Consider the following 21,603-nt stretch of genomic DNA (forward strand, 5'->3'; position numbering starts at 1 on the left):
TTTGCAATGAACAATGCATGGTTATTACAGTCACTGTAGTATTAGCTAAATAATGAATTACCAAAATCTAGATGTCCAGGATGAGAAATGTAATTTCCTCAAAACTATCTCGTTGCCAGTGTTGGGCTGACTTATCTAGTAGCATTTTCAGATGCACTTTTTATGTGAACCATAAACTAGATTTCTACCTCTTTTTGGAGGATTTGTTCTGCATTATGATTTACTGCAGGAAATTTTGTCCTTGTTCATTCTTAAGTTTGTATTACTGGTTTCATCTTACTACTTCCATTTATGTACCCTTCATTTCATCTTCAGCAATTCTTCTCACCACCTGATGTTTACACCCTTTAGATATGTACAGATTACTACGTTATCCTTCCTTATCATTTATTCAAGGTATATCCATTTATTTCTTTATAATGTTAAAAATCCTTTCTTATTTTTTTCATGGATTTTTTTCCCTTTGGGATTCTGAATACATATATTTCTCTTCAGAGACATCGAAAGTGCCTGTGGTATTCTGCTCTTGCTTAATGAAATGATGTTTCCAGAGCTCCACACTGACTTTAGCATTTTCATTATCTATTATGGACTCAACTCTCATTTACTGTTCACTGTCCTCTATTTGTCTTTTGGTATTTCAGGTTTTTTCTACTCGCTGAAGTTGTTTTATTTCTCTAGATGCATCCAGCATGAACTTTTCCAAGTCAAATTGCACAATATTATTTTTCTACGTTTATTTTTTCACTTAGGTCAATTTTTTGTCAAGTACTCAACTCAATGGTGCTTTTTAGCAACACCTTTCAAATATCTACCTGTGATTGTGCTAACCTGTTTCATAATTGGAAGAGATGTTGCTACAAATAAAATGGATGGCCTTCCAGTATGCTCTGTAGGTGGTTGATAGTTGTCCCAGCTTTTCATCTTGCCTTCCATTATTCTTTATTGATGCTGAGTAGTTTTTAATCTGTGTAATGATGTTTAAAGTCAATCCAAATTATTTCCATAGGCGTTATATAAAAGTATTAAAATCAATACTGAAACTAAGCTACTTAGTTTGTGATATTTCCTTTAACACCCTTACAAAACCGGCAAGTAGACAGGTCTGCTATTGCTAAAAGTAATTTTTATTGTTTTTAAATGAAAGCTATCATGTTAATGAAAGAAATCTGATACCGTGCATCTTGATAAAGATGATAGTTGTCTTGTGAAACTTCTAGTTACTTAATTTGTGTATCATGAAAATAAATCTTGGATTAAAACTTGGCCAGAGCTGCAGTAAGGCAGTTGTCCAATACTGGCAAGTTTTGAGGAAGATGTTTACATAAAATGGCCAAATTACTTGAATGATCACAAAGACAAATAGTGTTGGTGGGCTGCTAAAAAGGTTCATTTTGCAGTCTTCCAGCAAAGCTCTTTTATCTAAGTTTAAAAAATAATAATTAAATGGAAAAAAAAAACCCCACAACCTATTTTTGCAAACTGTCATTGTGCCTGCAGCCTATTTATATACTGGATATTTTCAGTTTTTTTTTATTTTATTTTGAGTTGCTTCTACAATCCTAAAATTTAGTGCCTTAAATGCAACAGCTACAGGGATCTTTCTGCCCTGCCCCTCTCCTCCTGTCCCTTGCCTTAGATTTCAGGACCTTGTTTATGTAACTGCTGCCTTTTACCTTATCCTCTACTTAAAAAAGAAATATAGAGGAAAAAGGTAAATCTAGTCAGTAATTTCAGATTCATGTAATTGAGGAAAATAATCCAGCATACTTTGGTGCCACTCTTAAATGCATGGAAAATTTTATTTGTGCTTGGGGAGGAATGGGTGGTAATGTGGAAAGATCTGCTTCAACTGGTGATCAGTCCTGGTGTTTTAGGTACTTGCTAAAGAGAATTTTGATCCTGTATTAAATCTATGGATCTCTATTCATCTCAAGGAACTTTAGCCCATCTCTTCTGTTCCTACTGCTTCATCTTCATTCAAAAGCAACTTCAGAGGTTAACCCTCATTTATTCTCTAGTACCAACTGCATCTCAGTTGATCAATGTGGGGACAAATCTGTTTCCGGCAACGTATTGGGATGAGGAACTTCAGATTCAGATATAGGCCATTTGGGAGGGATGAGAGAGATAAGACAGGGTCCTGAAAAATGGGCAGGAAAGAAAAATAACAGGAGAACTCTGAAGACGGCAACAAGAAGATACAGACGGAAGGAGCAAGAAATAAGGTAGGACTTGGAAACTGGGTGTGGGGTTAAGGGAAAACAAGGGACCAAAGAGAAATGAAAGACGTTTTTAAAAAGGAGTTGGCAAATAAAAAATGGCAATATAGTTTTTCTCTGCCATATGTACTATATAAGCAGGTCAGAAACTGGAGAGAAAACTCAGGTGGGGAAGAAAAATAGCAATGAAGCACTTTCTTTTTAGTTATTTGCTTGATCTATATCACGTTGCACGTTTGAACTAAAAATCTTAGCCATCCTAGCTCAATAATGTTTAACGTTACAACAGATGAATGTTGTATTATCCTCTCTAATAAAGTGAGATCAGAGTGGGAGAAAGAAAAGCTGTCACTTAGTACTGTGACATGATAGCTAGAAATAATAGCAATCAAAGAGGAATTAAATTAAGTGAGATTGATACAGGCGAATGTCAGTAGTGAATGTCATTGAGAGAGTGCTAGATAGCATGATTTATAAATCAGTGTCACATTAAGAGCTACTTTTCAGATTTGCAGTACTAATTAACTCTTCCATGTTTCCTTCCCTTTTTCCTTTAGCTATTAAAAGCTGTTGTTTTTTTTATAAGAAAATCATTTCTGCAGAATTATTTTCTCTTCCCTGTATAGGATAGGAATGGCCCATACCCACAATCTTAGTGATATATTTTTCAAGGTTGTTTCAGCTGGCTTATAAGGTCTCAAACAGTTGGGTTTTTTTAGCTACTTTCTTTCTTTCTTTTTTTTTTTTTTTTCTGAGAGACTTCATATTTACTGTTTCCCTTCCTTTTTAATACACTTTTAAAGCTGTGCCCTTTTTGTGGAACTCTTTAATAACCATCTTGGCAAATTTGTATCTCATTATTTGAGTTTTATAATCTTACATATGACACGTAATAAGTTTCCCAATGTACTTTCATAGTAATGATTTTTAATAATCTTTATGGTCCACCATTTGCAAGTTCTAATGCCAAAAAATTGCACTTCTGAAACCCAATATGTTTGGGTTATAGTAGTGCATTATAAAGCAAGGCATAAACAAACAGACCTCCCTTTTTGTTTCCTCTGCTAACATCTTTTCCATATGTTCAGTCTAACTAGCAAGTAGACCTAGACTAGCTACATTTATTACTTCATCCCAAGCGCACAGATTGATACAATGTTGTTGTAAAGTAAGGGGGACCATAGGAGTAAAGGAGATCCAAAATATACTTTTGGATAATTTGGTAACTGAAGCTTGGCTCAAGGAAGTTTTGTGTTCTCCTCCAGATCTGCAGGAGGAAGGTACTCACTGTAATTGTTTACTTTTGTTTCATACGTTTTTATAAGGTATTCCAGCACTTCAGTGGAAGCATTCCCATTGTTTAATGTCTGTGCATTCAGCTTTTATGCTCTGTACTGCATAGTTTTTACTTTCTAAAAATTCAGTTATGCTTTATCATTTTATCAGATTTCCTTTACGTTGACTGATACGTACTATATTATTTACTATCATTTCTAATTAGTCCTAAACTCCAGCAATCCTCCTGTTTTTGCTCATCATTTTTTCGTCCAAAATTTTCTAAATGTTATGTTGCAGAACACCTCTGGTCTCTGTATGCTGCAATATGGATGGGCATGCAAGACATTTTATCAGTGTCTTGCATTAGTTTACTGTCTCTTGCTTTATGTATCCTGACCCAAATGTCTTCTGAAATAGCTCCTAACATTGGATGAATGATTTATTTTAGCAGACTTTTTTTTTTTCTTGGTATCAGACAAATTATGCTCTAGTTAATTTTGAGTATTTTCATGTGTTCACAGGTGTTGGTGTGTTAAACAATTTACTGTATGCAGTAGGTGGTCATGATGGTCCTTTGGTAAGAAAAAGCGTGGAAGTGTTCAATCCTGTCACCTGTACGTGGAAGCAGGTTGCAGATATGAACATGTGCAGAAGAAACGCAGGTATGTACAGCAGTTACTCTAAAATGCTAGTAGTATAATTAGGTGCAAATGGGATACTCCTTTTTCTTTTAAATGACATTCTGTTTCTTTGATGTCACAGCGTAGAAATCATGCTTTCATGGGTATGAATGAGCTGATCATTAATTTTTTGTAATTGGTTTTCCTCTCTTTTTTTAGGCGTTTGTGCTGTAAATGGTCTCTTGTATGTAGTTGGAGGAGATGATGGTTCCTGTAATTTATCAACAGTGGAATATTATAATCCAACAACTGATAAATGGACAGTTGTGTCATCTTGTATGAGTACAGGAAGGAGCTATGCAGGTAAAGTTGTCTAGGGTTTTTTTTTAACAGACTTTTTATATTATTAGTATATTGCACTGTAGCTGGGATAAGAAATTTGATGAAGTATTCAAGCAAAGTACTGTCTAAAATAAAAGCTAAGATACTAGAATGGGTATGAAGAAGTTGATGGCTCATTTTGAATAAAGGCTTCAAACAATTATTCACTAAAATGAAAAAGGTATTGAACTGTGTTGAAGAGGAATTTAGCATGTAATGATGAGTTAGAAGATTCCAGTGTGACCGGTCCCGTTTTTCCTCAAACAAGCTTTGTAATTGTCTCAATTCTGAACTTCTCTGTGGGAAATTGCTATTTAGAAAGCAAGAGCTGTTTTAGGAGTCTTTTCCTTTAATAACTGCGGTTTCTTAAGTTATTACAGAATCTAAGTGTATGTAAAGGATATATCAACGATTTTTTTTTCCCCCAAATAACAGAAACATTCAGAAATCTACACTGATTCATATAACTTCGTTGTATAATTGATGTACTATTAAAAATAAATCAAGGACATGAAGAATAATAATAGCCTGCAACTAGCATAATATTGAAAAGCTGTACATCAGCATCAAGTGTTCCTGTTTTCCCTAGACTTATTCCTTTCTTCCTTACTCTAGGTGTTACAGTTATTGACAAACCGTTATGATCGATAATGGGATTTTCAATTTGATTATGCACTAGAAGCAGTCTTCAACAAGTGTATTTGAAGTGACTGAGAACCTTAGCACTTCTCTACTTGTAGCTGCACCTTGAGTCACAGTGGAAGATGTGACTGTCTACAATTACAGATGATGGATGATGAAGATTACTCTAGGTAGAAGCAGTGCGTAGGACTACTCTGCGGTTGAACAGGGGCTGACTGAATTTTTGAAGTGTAGTAGACCGTTTCTTTTTTTATTGCAAGATCTTCAAACACAAAAGCCACTTTCATAAGGACAGACTTATGTCAGTTGTGACTGAGAAACAGATTGTCAGTGGAGAATGGTGTGTATGCTGGTGAAAGTAAATTTGTCTTATTTTTTTCCAGAGACTAATAAACATATTTAAAGAGATGAACTGTCAGTCTTCATAGTAGGTATCGAATTCCACCTCAGTAATTCAAGCTGGCATGGGGGAAATTTGTTTCCTTTTATAAAACTTTTGTTACATAACTATAATATGTGCATATGTATGTGTGAGCATAAGTTGCTTTCTATTGAAATTCTTCAGAAACCAACTTTATTAATTTATAATTTGGCACAGTACGTACTATGTTGTAAAAGAGAGTTGTATTTTTTGATATTTAACGATACTTAATGCTACTAATTCCCACTGAAGGAGATCAGAGATGGTATAATGATTCTTGAACAGGTGTAATTTCGAGGTCTTTTTAATAAAAATGTCTGTACTTAATGGTTTTTTCTGTTCAATTTTGGTCACATTTAGATGTTACTTTTCTTACCTTTTTATGCGATAGGTGATTTGGCATGAAAATAACCGAAAATTTATAATGAATGTGTGAAACTAAGTTGAACTTGCATGGTACTGAGGTCTCTTAATGCGTGTAACCTTAGCTTCTGTTAGCTAATACCTGGATATACTGTATGTGGCCATGTTCATAGAGCAGCTCGTTTCTATTCATTCCTTGGATGGCCTCCTTTTAACACGACCAAAGTTATTGTCATATTTGAGATATTTTCTTCAAATAAACAATTTGTATATGGTTTCCTAATGCCAACCAATTGCTTAAAGCTTGTGTTTCTCCATACCACCTCATCTGACACTGGGGAAGAGATTTTGAGGTAGAAAAGCTGGTTTTCGAAAGACCTGAGGGTTGGTTATCACTGACGTTGGGGAAGTGGTCATGTAACGGTCACTGCTTTGTGACAGGGATGTTTCTGAAAGAGTTTTACTCAAGCCGTTGTACTGGAATTGTAGTTTTGCGTTAGTGGTGGAATGCCTTCGTAGCTCAGTCCCCTTGTTGGAACGAGGAAGCTTCCTACGGCCTCACTCCGACGAGGAGGGGGCAGGGCAACACCCTGCGCCCCCGCCCTGCCCACCTGCCGGCCCGCCTCCTCCTCATCACCTCGTGGACGTCACCCGGCCGCCCGCCCGCTTCATTGGCCACGCGCCGAGGTCTCACTATCCTCACTCCACCCCTCCAGCCAATCGCCGCTCGCGTTCGGCAGCTCCGGCCCGCCCCCTCCCACGCCTGACTCTCCGCTGCTGCCGCCGGCCAGTCAATAGGAGCCGCGTCGGGGTTACTGGGCGGCCAATGGGAGGGCGCAGGTGAAGAGCCGGCCGCGCGGCGCTTGTTATTGCTGCTGTCGCCCGCGGTGCGAGAGGGCCGCGACAGCGCCGAGGTGAGCGAGGGGCGCGCCGGGTGCCGCGGGCTGTCTGAGGCGGGGGCCGGGGCACCGAGGGCCGCCGGGCTGTCGTGGGCCGCTCTGGGATGCCGCCTGGCCTCGGCTGTGCGCGGGTGTTGCGGGCAGGGCAGGGCCGGGCCGGGCGTCTCCCTGAGTTCTACCGCGCGGCGGGTGCCCCTCTGGCTGCCTTTTGTACCTGTCTAGAGCTTTATTGTTTTATGCTGTGCTTTAGAAAAAGGGTCTGTATTAACGTGCTTCTCGGTTTTTACTCTCAAATTAGTAAACGGTTAAGGTCACAGCCCTTCTGACAAATAACCGCAGTTTATTCCTTTTCTCTTAAAACGTTCAGGTTGCGCACAGACAACTGTAGAAGAGCTGTAACTGTGATGTTTTGTGCTTGAACGATGGCAGTGAACGACAGCGTTAATATCTTGAACTCTGCTTATCTGGCAGTGGAATACATAGACTCTTTCCTGCCTGACAATCCTCTGCAGCAGCCATTTAAAAATGCTTGGAATTACATGCTGGACAACTACACCAAGTTCCAAATAGCGACGTGGGGGTCGCTTTTAGTTCATGAAGCTTCGTACTTCTTGCTCTGCGTCCCTGGATTCATCTTTCAGTTTATACCCTACATGCAAAAGTATAAGATTCAACCGGTAAGGCAAAGTAGTGGACTGCACACTGATCTACCTAGGAACGTGCGAAGTAGAGCGCGTGGCTGCTGGTGGTTTCCATTTCACATGCCCATGTTCGCCTCAGTCACTGCCAACAGCATGGAGGGAACAGAGGAGATCTAAGGCATTTGTGAGGGGACAAAGAGAAGTGGGTCTGGGGAGGTGAAGGAGCTTTTTCTGAGGGGGAGAGTATCCCATCCATCCTGGTGACGTAGAGAATAGGTGTGTCAGTCTGTGTGGTGACAAAATTAAATGTTTTCCCTGTGAGATCAGCAAGGAAAGGTAGGAGTGCAGTATCTCGTGGCAGAGATGAGACTGATTGGAAGGAATTACACATTGTGTTTGCTTACTAGCAAATGTTCCTTTCAAAATATCTCCTCTTGAAAAGGTTTTGAAGCTTTTTAATGATGGAAAAAATTTAGGACAGACTGCGTGCTCTGAATTGGTTTTGCTTATTACTGAGAAACAAAAGCATCTCTGACATCTGAAGATAATAGCTTTCCTCGAGCTCCTTGTAATAGGAATTGGAAATAATACCACTTTCTGGAATTACCACAATAATTTGATAAGGTGTCTTCTTGCAAAGCCTCTTTTTTCAAGGCAATTTATTTCTTCAAAACTTTTTATCTTCAGCTCCTGTTTTACTCTTTTAGCTATGGCAACATTTTGGTGCAAAGAAGAAAAACTAAGCTAGATTTGCGTTGAATTACTGAACCTGAAAGGTTCCCACTAATTACAATTATGGAAATAACAAGAATAGTTTAGAAGGGGGGGCGTTGCAAGGACAACTTCTGATGAGAGACTTCAGAAAAGTGGTTTAGAAAAGTGAGAGCCTTTGAAACCAAATCCAGGGCCACAAAACTGGTGTTCATTGAGTTAACTTGTGTGATGGGAAGGCTAGCTATCGGCCTTGTAAGGTGAAATGAAATTGCCTTTGAAGTCATCTTTGTAGCACTTTGGTTATGTGCAGTAGAAATGTGTAACTCAATTCATTTTTCTTTTTTTCTTAGGATAAACCAGAAACATGGGAAAAACAGTGGAAGTGTTTCAAAACACTTATCTTCAATCACTTTTTCATTCAACTTCCTCTAATTTGTGGCACATACTACTTCACAGAATATTTTAACATTCCATATGAGTGGGAAGAGATGCCTAGGTGGTATGTAGATGTGTCTTGTACATTCATACTGAATGGCACTTGCTTACGTATATAACAAAAACTGCATTAGAGTTTGTGACATTAATGTAACTCTTTTGGCTAACAGACTATGTTTGCTAACTACTCTTGAGACTAAATTGCTAATTAGAGCTTCCTAGAGTCCCATTGGCTTGTTTGAGATATCAAGTGGATGGTATGCTGTGGGTTTGTTTTTACTACCTTTACTATCTTGTCAACTTTATATTTCAAGACTGTGTATTTGCAAGTATCTTTTATAACTCTTAACTCTTCTATTTCTTTTATTTTCATTTTTGAAGGTATGTTTTGCTTGCCCAGTGTTTTGGATGTGCAGTGATTGAGGATGCCTGGCACTATTTCCTGCATCGACTGCTGCATCACAAAAGAATATACAAGTACATCCATAAGGTTCACCACGAGTTTGTAGTAAGTATTCCTTGATTTTATTTTATTGTATTGCTTTTAGTGTATGCAAATTCATACAGCTTGTGTAAAGACTTTATTTGGCAGGCTTAAGGGTTTTGCATCCTTCTGACAGTGGCCTTTCCTTGAGCTCAGCGTCGAACACAGCCATCCATTTTGTCTCTGAAAGCACCACCTGCTGTTTGATTTTATTTAAAGAGAATGAAATGTTGATTTTAAGAGAATGAAGGGTGCACTTTTAAAAGCGTAGTATGCATCTGCTTATTAGGGGGGAAGGATACAGTTGGTTTTCTGGTTGGGGCTTTTGATCACTTTGCATTGCTGCAAACTGATGGATGCATGGCGACGTACTTCTATCTGCAGCAGTTGCTGCTGTTCTCCTCTTGGCAGCCCCTCGAATTTCTAGCAAGAGCAGATTCTGGTTAGTATTCTTGAGTATGTGTAGCAGTTCATACAGAAGTGATTTATAAGCTAACAGCTGTTTCACTAAGAACTTTCCCTGGTAATACAAGCTAATGATTTTAAAATCGCCCTTAAGCCAAAGTGCACTTACTGTTTTCTTCTGATAACCTAATGTTGAAGGTTGTTGGTTAGATTTTATTTTATTTTTTAATTTAGTATCTTTATGTAAGCATTCCACTGTTGAAAACTCTCTGTGGAATTTCTTGTTTGGTAAATAAAATGTGGGAATGACTGTGTGTGTATGTATGTGCACATCCATATATATATATGTGTGTGTGTGTGTGTCTATGTGTGCACATCCATATATCCATCTATATCCATATATATATATATATATATGTATAATCTTTGGTTCAATCTCATAATAATGTTTTGAATGGTAAGAATTAATTTCTAAGGCTCATCTATCAATTTGGGCTATCAATTTGGGCATTTGTTCATTTTGGTAGGTTTTGATTTGGGGTTTGTTTTTTTTTCTTAAAGAAATCTGTAAGTGAATCACAACAAATTATTTTGGCTTCCTTCTGTTTTGTTCTACTTCCAAGACTGTATATATTGCAAAGCTGATAGGAGCTTGCCAAATGCTTTAACATTCCTATTCTTTGGCCAGGGGTAATGGTAAGCCTAAACAGAAGGTTTTGGCTTTAATAGGGAAGCACTTGGAATTGCTAATGGAATTATTATAAACTTGAAGTACAGTTTTCTGTTCTAGCAAGGAGGAGCTGAACAGCTGTGTTAAGACTCTTGCTCAACCAGACTGTTTCCTTCACCCACAGAGCTGTTCTGTTTCTCTTGTTGTAGTCTTGTGGGGCAGTGGGATGTGGGGAGTGCCACAAAATAGCGATTCTGGTTTGGGAATGTAGAAAATCCAAAAGGGTAACCGTTTTCCTGTCTGTCCTGTTTTGTAGTCTCCATTTGGAATGCAAGCAGAATACGCACATCCTCTGGAAACGCTCATCCTTGGAGCTGGCTTCTTTATTGGAATTGTTGTCTTCTGTAACCATGTGGTTCTTCTGTGGGCATGGGTAATATGTCGCCTGATGGAAACCATTGATGTGCACAGGTGAAATCTTTGTTCCTTTTTAACAGTTTCACTTTTCCCCAAGTCTGTCTTAAAATTACCCCTCTCTTTCACTGAACTGAGCTTTACTGCTTTATTTTTCTACTGAACTGTGTTTTTACGCATCTTAGAATGGCATGGTCTAAACAGCTAAGCTCTATTCTGTTTTGAGGTAGTGTAGTCAGTAAATCTTGTTGGTCAAAAGAGTGCTATAGATGAGCTAGAGCACCCTGAGTGTAGCGTCAGCAGCCTGGGTTTCATCAGGATGTTGATGTACAGATGACCTTATGCATCATAGATTGCCAAAAATAATAGGAAACTTCATATTCTGCCTCCAAGAGTTCTTTCCATTTAGTATTTGATGGTTTTCTGGGACAGAAGGAATATCAAGTGATAGAACTGGTGACCATCTTCAAAGTAAATAAATGAACTGCTTTTATTTCTGGTAGCTATGAAAGGCAAGGCTTTTCATCTCTGTAGCAAAACTGATTTCTTTCAAAATTGATTCCAAAATGGCAATGCAAATCCAAATAGCCGTAGATTCATCTGTGAGTAAATGAGCTTTTCTTTCCTGTGTTCAAGAGGAAGGGGAAAAGTATTTTTGACCTGCTAGCATCACACTTGACCTCATGCCTAGAAACACATTGTGAAGCATGTAGTTTCCTATCGTAGGCTGTGTGAAGGATTTTAGTGGAACGTGAGCTATTAACCGACTCGTTCTACAAACCATTGCCATTTTAGGAGTTCTTGGTCCTAGGCTGAGAGGTACATGTTCTGACATGCTGAAGTAATTAATGCAAAATATAAATCTCATCTCTCAATGATAATGTCTGCAGGAGGTATTTGTAACAGATTATACTGTGTTCTCCCCACTAGGTGGTGGTAAGATGCTTTCCAGAACTGCTAAGCAAATGAGTTGAAATGGCTTTAAAGCAAAGCAGTCTGGTTTTAATACTGCTTTAATTTTGTATTTTCAGTTTTAAACCTTTGAAGGACTTGCAGTAAGCAGAAGATGATTAAGAGCAGAGAGACTACAACTGCAGTTAATTTGAGCTGCTGTTTGAGGAGGAGCTGAGCTGGCTGATATTTATAGCTTGCTGTCACTAAGATTTTTTTTGTTATTCCTTTTTACTAACATCACTTTTGAGACAGCTAAGTGCTTAACAAGCAGGAGATCAGCCTCTGTCATCTCCTAGGTGTTTCTGCTAAATTGTTAGTGTTGCTCGACTGAGCTGAAAAGGTCACTGAGTGCCAAAAAGCCATTGTTAACAGAACTATTTGCCTATGACAGGAGGGGATTTTGTTGTAGTAGGGTTACTTCAGGACCTTATGGAATAAAAAGATTTTTATATTACAAAAAGAACAAATTGGTGCCTATATTTTGTGAATTATATTATGGAATAATCCTTACTACAAATGTTTTTGTTTTTTTTTCTCCTTCCCCTCTAGTGGCTATGATATTCCACTGAACCCTCTTCATTTGGTGCCTTTCTATGCTGGAGCCCGTTTTCATGATTTCCATCACATGAACTTTATTGGCAATTATGCATCGACCTTCACGTGGTGGGACAGAATCTTTGGCACAGACTCTCAATTCATTGCCTATAAAGAAAAAGAGAAGAAGCAGCAACTCAGGATGAAGAAGACTAACTAAAAATCCAGTGTAAAAATGGTGATGCTAATACTGGTAGTCAACTTTTTGCTTTTCTTTAAAGCAAAGTCATGATTGGTTATTAAGCAGAAATCATTTTCCTTGGCTACTAAGTCTTAGGGAAAAAAACAAGACTTAAACTGCAGTATCTTCCTAATGGGAATGCTTTCTATTTTATAGGTAAGCATCACATATATTTTAACTACAAATTTAAAGATGATGCAAAAAAGACAGAGATTACTTGTGTCTGTCCATTTTTTCTGCAAAAAAAGATTCAGTTTTATCTTTAACGTTGCCCACTTTTGATGCAGGTACAATTGTATATGTTCACTGAGATTGGACTTACTTTTTAAAAATATATATTCTTAAATTTGTAATATCAAGTAGCAGACCATACTAACTGGCATCAGCACAGCCATTTAAATATTGGGTCAAATTTGCTTAGAACCAAAATATCTGTTAATAAAAAGCTTGGACAGGCAGGCCTTTTGCACACTGGATAATGCGAGCTGTTAATCTCAGAATACCTGGCTGAACATGAGTTAGCAGAGACATTCCTGATCTAGATCTATTATGTTATTTTAGGGTACAGATAAAAACAATAGAAGTTTTTATTTGAACAAACTGGTTTTTTTTTTTTTTGCTGCTCTTTGAAGTTGCTCTGTCAGTGTACTTAGCATTTACATTACATTCCTTTCAGTGTTGTAATTTGCTGAACTGACTTGTTGCTGTATTTGCACTTGTGACTGATGAAATAAATGTGGTTTGGTTTAAGATGTGCATTACACCTTTCATATGTTTTTAATACAAAACTGACCAAAAAACATTTGGGATGCAACGTCTTGCTTTGTTCATTTCTCTAATGAAGAAAGACAGTTTCTTCTAAAGTCTGAATGTTTTACAGATTGAACTGTTGCACAGAGACAGCAGTAAGGAATGGAAACAGAGCATCTTGTAAATCTGTTCCTTTGTATCTTGTAGGGGTTGGAGACGTGGGCCTGTTCAGTAACTACTTTGGACACAAATGCATTTTCAAGTTAAGCCATAGCTTTCAGAAACCAAAATCTTAATTAGCATCTGCCACTTGAGTTGTAGTAATAATAGAAGCAGCATTCTGCTATTTTTGGGTCTACTTGCTAAATTGCCGGCCTGAGCACTCTGTGGTGGAAGCAACCTCTTTAATCAGGTTTCAAAGATTGCCCTTATCCTCTTTGCTTTGTCAACTCCCACTCGTCTTGCAGCTGTACTTAGCTTTATTCTTGCTGAACTCCCAGCCTAAAAATACAAGGAGCTTTCAGTGCTATGGAATGTCCCTGTTCCTATGGTTCTGTTCATTGGTTCTTAGCTCACTGTTCTTAGCAGTAACAAAATCACCACTGTGAGCCAGCTAACTGCTTAAACACTCTTGTTCAAGTTATTAGTAAATACTGTCTCTCCAGCTATAGGAGCTCAACCCTATCTGAGTTACAACGTATATTGCATTCTTCAAGAAGTTTAAAAGTAATGAATGTGATTGTAATGCATCACTTATGCCACCTTCTTTAGGTACCCCATGTTGGGGGTTTGTCTGATCTTTTTAATTTTTTTCCTTATTTGAATCCTTATTTTTCTTTGCTACTCGTTGCTACTTGAGTTTTTGCATTATTTTATGCAACACAAACACCTTTTGGCCACCGATGTGAGATGGATGGCATTACACTACAGCGTTTGTAAACGTTACAACCTTTTCTTCCTCACCTGTCTTTTAAGTGATGACTGCTAAGAATTTGAAGGCAATTTTAAAGGAGGTTATAAACATTCATTTTTACAGGAACCTGGTACCAGTGAAACCTCTGTTTTGGCTCTGAATGTTTATTGCTAACTCTGGTGTCTGGTGCATAGTTTCCAAATCTCCATCCCATCACTGCTGCCTCTCTGTCACAGTTAGCCTTCTGGTGAGCCTCACCCACTGCAGCCTGTAGCTGGCAGCCCCACTTCTTTCCAGCGGTTCTTGCTGTAATTTTCTATCTGTGAGGGTAGTAAACACAAATCAAATCAAGTTTTAATGGTATTTTTTCATCAACCAGCTAAATTATATCATGTCCTCTGCAGCGAGACATTGCTCCTATTTCTCCCATCCCTTCTATGGCTTGGCTCTAAATTCTCAGGGCGTTTTTCCAGTGTAGCTATAAGAACTAAGGGTAGTACTTCTGGATCATTCACACTAACACCTCTTTGGTGGTAAAATCACATCCTGCCCTTCTGTTCAAACATTCAAAGATAAAATTAGCAGTTCTGCTGCACTGCACTGGAAAGTAGAGTGGAGTTACCCATCTGCTGTGGTCTCTGGTTGTTGCTAGCAGTGCCATTTGCCACTGTGTTCTGTGTCTCTTCAGTGTCATTTACTAATTGCTGTGCTGAAGTATTACTCATTTAAGTAGAGCTTGACTTACCCTGTAATTTAAATTACATTCCCGAGCTACTGAGTCCTTATTACTCACCATGCTGAATAATCCTGTCCATCCGTAAATTTTATCATTTTTGATTCACATTCAATCACTGAATAAATTAGCCCCCAGACTTGCAATACCAAGTCCCCGTGGAAGAACACTCCATTAGATGCAATTCACCTCTTTTAGCAGAAAGCTGTCAGCCAGGCTTAAGTACTCTCCAAGACTAAGATGACCAGAGGGCTGGAGCACCTCTCCTATGAGGAAAGGTTGAGAGAACTGGGCTTGTTTAGCTTGGAGAAGAGAAGGCTCTGGGGAGACCTCATTGTGGCCTTCCAGTACTTGAAGGGAGCGTATAAACAGGAAGGGGAGTGGCTGTTTACAGGGGTGGATAGTGATAGGACAAGGGGGAATGGTTTTAAACTGGGACAGGGGAGGTTTAGGTTGGATATTAGGAAGAAGTTTTTCACACAGAGGGTGCTGAAGCACTGGAACAGGTTGCCCAAGGAGGTTGTGGACGCCCCATCCCTGGATGCGTTCAAGGCCAGGCTGGATGTGGCTCTGGGCAGCCTGGTCTAGTGGTTGGCGACCCTGCCCATGGCAGGGGGGTTGAAACTCGATGATCATTGTGGTCCTTTTCAACCCAGGCCATTCTGTGATTCTATGATGCTGTGTGAGTGTTTGGCAGTACAGCTGTGACCCCTCAGAAACAGCACTGGAGTTCAGCATTCCAAACCTGGAGCCATCCTATGGTTGCCGTGATACGAAACAAGGAGCAGTAATGAGCCAGGGCTGTTTGCGTAGGTACAGAGCAAGTGTGAACATCAGATCCATTTCAGATGAAATTCAAGCCTGTAAAAAGCAACAAATTACCACACGTGTATGTCTGCCTCCACCCCCTGGCAAGCACAGCAAGCTCTGCAATACCTGGTAGGGCTGAGTCTTTAGCAACGCTTATTTATAGACTTGTGGTGTGTCACGATCTGCTGGAAAGGACAGATTCGGGCAAGTCAAAAGGATTTGAAAATATATGTATGAGAATACCTTTACGTAGAGGAATCCTGGATTGAGCAGAGTAAAAGGAAGAGCTGATTTCTGTGTCGACTTCTTATGACATTGTATTTTGGAGAAATCGCTTTTAGGAGCAGCCAATGAAAGCTGCTGCACAGTCTGGGGATTCTGGATCTTAATTATGACTGTGGAATAAGGAAACGGTGTCAGGAGACTGAAAAGGAAAATGAGTATAGGCACTTTGGTGCATGCGTCTTATATACGTGTCACGTATACAGATGTATCATATGGGAACTACTTTTCCAGGTCAGAGTTTCTGGTGCTGGATGGGTTTCCACGTTGGTGTCGTAGAACCATAGAATCATTTGAGTTGGAAGGGATCCTTATAGGTCCTCTAGTTCAACTCCACTGCGTTGAACAGGGACACCTACAGCTCCATCAGGTGCTCAGAGCCCTGTCCAGCCTGACCTTGGCTGTCTGCAGCAATGGGGTCTCATCCACCACCTCTCTGGGCAACCTGTTCTGCTGCCTCACCACCCTGGGTGTGAAAGACTTCTTCCTTACGTCCCCTCTATACATCAGTGGGTGGCAATGAAGATATTCCCCTAGAGGTGTTATTTCCATGATCTTGTGTGTTGGAACCAGGCAGCCCATCGTGCAGGGGAACGTCCATAGGTTCACAAAGGGCTGTTCATAGTACTTCCTGAGAGCTGATTTGGTATAGATAGGTGATGGGAGAGGATGTGCCATGGGCTCACTCTTTTAGATCAGAGAATGGGGGCAAAGCAGGCATTAAATAACCAGGGATGGGGTTCTATTTGCGGCAGGAAAGATTGCGTTTGTGATTTTCAAAGTTTTTGTATTTTGACCCTCTGACAGTTTTCAAGGGAAATTTTGCACTGCCAAAAACTTAATAAATCCGATGTGGATGTTGCTCGTTAGCGATTTGCCTTTCTCAGCTGTCGGTTTGGGGCATTTGGACTTAGTCCCTATGGAAGCAGGCTGAGCAGCGGCTGACTGCGGGCATCCCGCAGTGCCAGAGCACGGAACTCTGACTTATGGAAGTCAGCGTGCAGCTCCCCTCGGGGCATTCCCGTGGAGGATAACGGGATTTGTCCTCTGAGCAAGCAGTATCCGGTATCCCCGGCGTTATTCTGCAATCACACTGCGTGTACCCGTCACGGGGTTGCTTTGTGCATCCATTCATCCAGGTGTTCGCCGCACGGCCGCCGCGCAGGTCAGCGGCCTCGCAGCAGACGGCGCAGACACAGCCGTAGGAGCGGAGCTCTCGCAGCCCCGGGCCGGGTACGCCCCGAGCTCCGCCCGCCGCGGGCACCGGCGGCCGCTCCCGGCCCGGCGCGGCCCCTCCCCGCCCGCTCGCCCGCCCGCCCTCTCTCCCCCTCCCGCCGGGCGGGCGGCAGCTGCGCGGCCGCAGGCGGAGGAGCCGGGCGGGATGGCGGCGCGGGAGCTGCGGCTGTTGCTGCTGGCGCTGGGCGCGCTGCTCGTCGCCTGCCGGGCGGCCGAGCCCGCGGCGGGGGGCAGCAGCCGGCGGCGGCGGCTGAGCGCCGAGGAGGGCATCTCCTTCGAGTACCACCGCTACGCCGAGCTGCGGGAGGCGCTGGTGGCCGTGTGGCTGCAGTGCCCGGCCATCAGCAGGATCTACACGGTGGGGCGCAGCTCCGAGGGCCGCGAGCTGCTGGTCATCGAGGTGTCCGACCGGCCCGGCGAGCACGAGCCCGGTAAGGGACGCGGAGGACTCTGCGGTGGGCGCTGCGGCAGCGCGGGGCGAGGGGCGGGCGGTGCCCCCGCTCCCGGCGGAGGGGCTGCGGGCGGGGGGCTGCGCGGCGCTGCCCCCGGGAACAGCGCTGCATCCCGGGGACTGCGCTGCGCTGCGCTGCGCGGTGTGGTGCGGCAGGTGTGCCGAGCGTGCGCCGGCGGCTGCTGGAGGAGAGCAGAACGGCGGGAGCGGCGTTCCCTCCGGGTGGCATCCGCCGATAAGCACATGAATAATGAGCGTTCTGCGATCCCTGCGTCGCGCTGGCTCCTTCACAAAGGCAGCCCTCTAGACCCAAATGCCACATGTTTCAGTGCCCCCGTCACGTGCTGGGGAATGTGATGAGCACTGACAGTCTGTCCCGGTGGATGCTGAAAATAGTTGTTGTTTTTTTTTTCATTCCCCTCCCCGTGGGATTAAGCAGGATTAGAAGTGGAGCACGCTCGCGGTTTGACTGAAGCCCTCCCTCCCTCTGCAGGGCACGGCGCAGAGCGGCTGCAGCTCTCTGCCCGCAGCAGTACAGGGGAGGCTCGGGGTCACCTGGGGAAGGGCAGCAAGCTGCACTCACACACCTGTCTGTGCTGTGCTCCTCTGCCACGATTGCAAAGGTGCCCAACATCTGCACTGCTCCATTCTGGAACCTGAGCGGCCCAGTGTGATGTCAGTGATCACATTGGAGGTGTTTTCTCCTTAATAACACACCCTTTCTTCTGCTGTGTAGTGAAAGGCGGCACTGTGCGTTTCCTTGCGTGTGCCTTTTCTATGTATGAGAAGAAGCAGAGCTCTATGGCTGCTTCCCTGCAGCCATACCAGAGCAGGGATCCCGCTTGCCGTCAAAGAATGTGTGGCTCTGGTGCAAAGCAGGAGCGTGTCACATGGTGAATGCTTCTGGGGCCAGAACCCACCTCATCTGTCTTCATCTGTTAGTACATAACGTGGGGAAGACTCACCAACACAGGCATACGTACAGATGCTTTTTCAGAGCAGGCTAAGCAACTGTTGTTATAGCTGAACGTAAACCATTCCTAACCCGCTGGGCTGCATCAAAACAGAGATGGCCAGCAGGGTGAGGGAGCAGGTTGTCTCTCTTTGCTCTGCCCTTGTGAGGCCCCATCTGGAGTACTGCATCCACGTCTGGGGCCCCCAACTCAGGAAAGATGTGGAGCTGTTGGAGCGGGTCCAGAGGAGGGACGTTATTGTGCTCAGAGGGCTGGAGCACCTCTCCTTTGAAGACAGTCTGAGGGAGCTGGGCTTGTTCAGCCTGGAGAAGAGAAGGCTCTGGGGAGATCTCATTGCAGCCTCAGAGTATTTAAAGGAAGCTTATAAGTAGGAGTGAAATCAACTTTTTGCACAGGTAGATGGGGAGGAGAATGGTTTCTAACTAAAAGAAGAGAGATTTAAAGTAGATGTCAGTGTGAAATTTTACTCTGAGAGGGTGGTGAGGTGCTGGAAAACATCCACGCAGCGGTGGGTGCCCCATCCCTGGAGGTGCTCAAGGCCAACTTGGATGGGGCCCTGGGCAGCTGAGCTGGTGTGGGCAGCCCTGCCCATTGCACTGGATTGGAACTGGGTGGGTTTTGAGGTCCCCTCCAATCTAAGCCATTCTGTGTTTCTACAAGATAGGATATGTGTCACAGGGCTTATTTTTAAATACTTACATGAATAAGTGAGATACACTGTAGGTTATTGGTTTGTGACATGTAGAGCTCGTGCTCTATAAGCCTGGCAGATTTGTGGAGATGACACTGGAATTACCCAGCGAGCCACCATGAAAACATGCAGAAACGTTCCCACTCACTTAGTGACCGAACAAATCCATGAGGCGTCTGCAGAACAGCAGTGAAGACGTGTTGTACCAAGTAAAGAGGCTTTGCACTGAGCACATCAAATCCAGTGCATACGCACACCTGTTACGTAAGCATACGGATGGCGTGCCTGTGCCACAGCGCTTGGGTCATGTGCAAACACCTGCATCGCCTCTTAGTTTGGAATATCAGTTGTTTTCCAAGTAAATTTGTCATTTATTTATGCAACATGAGAATACAAATTCATGACAGAAGTTAAAAGGAACATTTTAGAAACCCGCTTTAGATTTCCAGAGCCACTGGAACAAATCTTTAATGAACAAAGCAACTGGTCCATATCATTGAGGCCTTATCTTTTGCTGGGATGAACATATATTGGATTGGAAGGGACCCGAAGACCCAGCTGGCCCCCTGCCTCTGCTGTGGGCTGGTTGCCCCCCACCAGCTCAGCTGCCCAGGGCTCCATCCAGCCTGGGCTTGAGCACCTGCAGAGATGGGGCACCCACAGCTCTCTGGGCAGCTGTGCCAGTGCCTCACCACCTGAATCTGGTCAAGTTGGCAGAAGACAGCAAGGTGAGATAAAGCGAGGTGAAAAAGGTGGTGGGAAACTGAAGATGTATTCAAGGACAACAAAGAACAGTTGACAGCGAAGCACGCATTACTTCTAGAGAGGAAATAGTACTTTGCCTGAACTGCTGTGCAGTGACTGCTTGTGTGAGAGGCTCTTGCTTTGGGTGTCTGACGTTCTGTTGAACAAACAGCCAGTAGATGCTGATCTCCTGAGGTTTTTTTTTTTAGTTACTATTAATAAGCTCATTTTGGGCATGAGTCTGTATTCTTTAATAGCAATGATACATTTAGAATTGATCTGAAAGCACACTGAAAGCAATTCGTGACATCTTCGTCAAATCCTGAAAATATCAGAATGTTGGCACTTTCTTTGACCATAACATTTCATAGTTTTTCAGAGCAGCATTTAGTTTAGAGGCACCCTCTAATGACTTTTAATGCCTCTGTTGTTCATCCTTTGCCCCACAGATATCAGTGGAAGTGCGATGAGTTGTGAGCACTGAAGCCATTTCTTCCTGCACAAACATATTGAAAGGGTGCCTGAAAGAGAAGTAGTAACCATGCCTCTGCTGTGTGAAATGAATGGGGAAATGCAATATCCTTCTACTGATATAGAAACTGTATCTAGGTCTTCTGTCATTGAAGCACACCCTCAGAGTTGCTGCTCTGGTTTTATCACTTATGATTAATTGCATTTGACTTTGTGAAGCTCCTTTTCCTTACTCTCAGAATTTGCATGTAAACATCTTGAGTTATTTGGTGGGGCCCTTTAATGTTTCCCAGTTTGGCAAGACGTTCATGCAGTCTGAATACAGCAAGAGCTTGTTACTAAAGCTGTATATGAAGAAGCAAGCCTAATTTTTGCATGCTTGAGTTTTAATTAAGTGTCAGTTTTTATCAATGCTAGCTTAGCATTCTCTTTCTGAAGAGACATGTTGAGGGATATGGGCTCTGTTAAATGAGAGTACAGGGAGTTTGTGTTCATCCAGCTGTGTTGCTTCAAGCTGGGGTTTGCAAATGCTATGAATGTGTGGATGTGAGCAGAATGCTTTGTGTCAGCTGTGAAGCTGTGTGTGCTCCATCCCTGGAGGAGCCCAAGTCTAGGCTGGATGGGCCCTGAGCAGCCTGAGCTGGTGGGGGCAGCCCTCCCTGTGGCAGGAGGCTGAGGCTGGGTGGGCTTTGAGTTCCCTTCTAACTCAGACCATTCTGTGTTTAAGCCATCCTTTTGCTGTCACTGGTTCAGCTTTAGTTTACACATCGCAGCTAGTTGGCGATCCCATTCACGTTGCCATTGAAGTGGATGGAAATTTACAGTAAGCGTGGTCAGGCAGCTGTCCTCATCAATCTCTGCAGTGTTTCCTGGAGTTGTAATGCTCCTTCTCCAAAATGTTTCACTATCTGAGGTATTTAATGTCTTCAGTTTTTCATTAGACTGGTTAAAAAAGATGGAGAGAAGCTGTTTGTTACCAGCAAAAACACGGTGGATCCCAGCTGCTGCATGTGAGAAGTTTCTCTTTTATTTTATGGAATAGTAAGATCACATGATCCTCAGTAAGAACGGCCATAGCAATAAGGAGTACAGTGTGACGCCACAGAGGGCAATTAGTTGTTCAGTTTTTCAGGCTTAAAATCAATCTGGATGTACAGAGCATTCTGAGTTTGTTTATCTGACTCAGACTGGTGGTGACAGCCCTACTGCTCCTGACAGTGCTGGCAGCAT

At 42.4% G+C, this 21,603-nt stretch overlaps 3 protein-coding genes and 1 long non-coding RNA gene across 15 annotated transcripts in view; 3 read left to right on the top strand and 1 right to left on the bottom strand.

Annotated features, from left to right (window-relative positions):
• Positions 1–6,216, top strand: part of KLHL2 (kelch like family member 2) — a 60,744-nt gene extending 54,528 nt beyond the window's left edge. For 7 of the 9 annotated variants that reach the window (NM_001277820.2, XM_015285299.4, XM_015285298.3 and 4 more), the window contains 3 exons: positions 4,022–4,162; positions 4,340–4,483; positions 5,117–6,216. In NM_001277820.2, the coding sequence (NP_001264749.1) occupies positions 4,022–4,162; positions 4,340–4,483; positions 5,117–5,145 (314 nt within the window). In that variant the 3' untranslated portion in view covers positions 5,146–6,216. Of the gene's footprint in view, positions 1–644; positions 3,975–4,021; positions 4,163–4,339; positions 4,484–5,116 lie in introns of those variants that run through there. The other 2 variants (XM_040698872.2, XM_046940052.1) reach the window with 1 other exon arrangement.
• Positions 6,217–6,744: 528 nt separating this feature from the next.
• Positions 6,745–13,068, top strand: MSMO1 (methylsterol monooxygenase 1). 3 transcript variants are annotated; one of them, XM_046940055.1, is made up of 6 exons: positions 6,745–7,083; positions 7,166–7,503; positions 8,532–8,680; positions 8,998–9,124; positions 10,492–10,646; positions 12,093–13,068. In XM_046940055.1, exons 2-6 carry the CDS (start codon positions 7,249–7,251, stop codon positions 12,295–12,297), a joined length of 891 nt encoding a protein of 296 aa, XP_046796011.1. In that variant the 5' UTR covers positions 6,745–7,083; positions 7,166–7,248; the 3' UTR covers positions 12,298–13,068. The 3 variants fall into 3 exon arrangements, with proteins under 3 accessions (XP_046796011.1, NP_001006438.1, XP_046796012.1); NM_001006438.2 differs by having other exon boundaries at positions 6,745–6,841; positions 7,194–7,503; XM_046940056.1 differs by lacking the exon at positions 6,745–7,083 and having other exon boundaries at positions 7,379–7,803.
• On the bottom strand, positions 12,871–18,160 carry LOC121110790. 2 transcript variants are annotated; one of them, XR_005859345.2, is made up of 2 exons: positions 18,081–18,160; positions 12,871–14,301 (listed from the first exon to the last, which is right to left on the bottom strand). It is a non-coding gene; the product is annotated as an uncharacterized LOC121110790 (long non-coding RNA). The 2 variants fall into 2 exon arrangements; XR_005859344.2 differs by lacking the exon at positions 18,081–18,160 and adding an exon at positions 14,775–15,025.
• Positions 17,162–21,603, top strand: part of CPE (carboxypeptidase E) — a 46,704-nt gene continuing 42,262 nt past the window's right edge. Inside the window, exon 1 of the mRNA XM_420392.8 lies at positions 17,162–17,473. Coding sequence (XP_420392.3) covers positions 17,188–17,473 — 286 coding nt within the window. The 5' untranslated portion in view covers positions 17,162–17,187. The remainder of the gene's footprint in view (positions 17,474–21,603) is intronic.

The sequence above is a fragment of the Gallus gallus genome, chromosome 4 (assembly GCF_016699485.2).
Source record: "Gallus gallus isolate bGalGal1 chromosome 4, bGalGal1.mat.broiler.GRCg7b, whole genome shotgun sequence".
In the NCBI taxonomy this organism is placed as follows: domain Eukaryota; kingdom Metazoa; phylum Chordata; class Aves; order Galliformes; family Phasianidae; genus Gallus; species Gallus gallus.

Coding starts and splice junctions, on each gene's coding strand:
- MSMO1 (XM_046940055.1), top strand. CDS start 7,249: ATGGCAGTGAACGACAGCGTTAATATCTTGAACTCTGCTTATCTGGCA. Junction 7,504..8,531: donor AAAAGTATAAGATTCAACCG/GTAAGGCAAAGT, acceptor TTTTTTTCTTAG/GATAAACCAGAAACATGGGA. Junction 8,681..8,997: donor TGGGAAGAGATGCCTAGGTG/GTATGTAGATGT, acceptor TCATTTTTGAAG/GTATGTTTTGCTTGCCCAGT.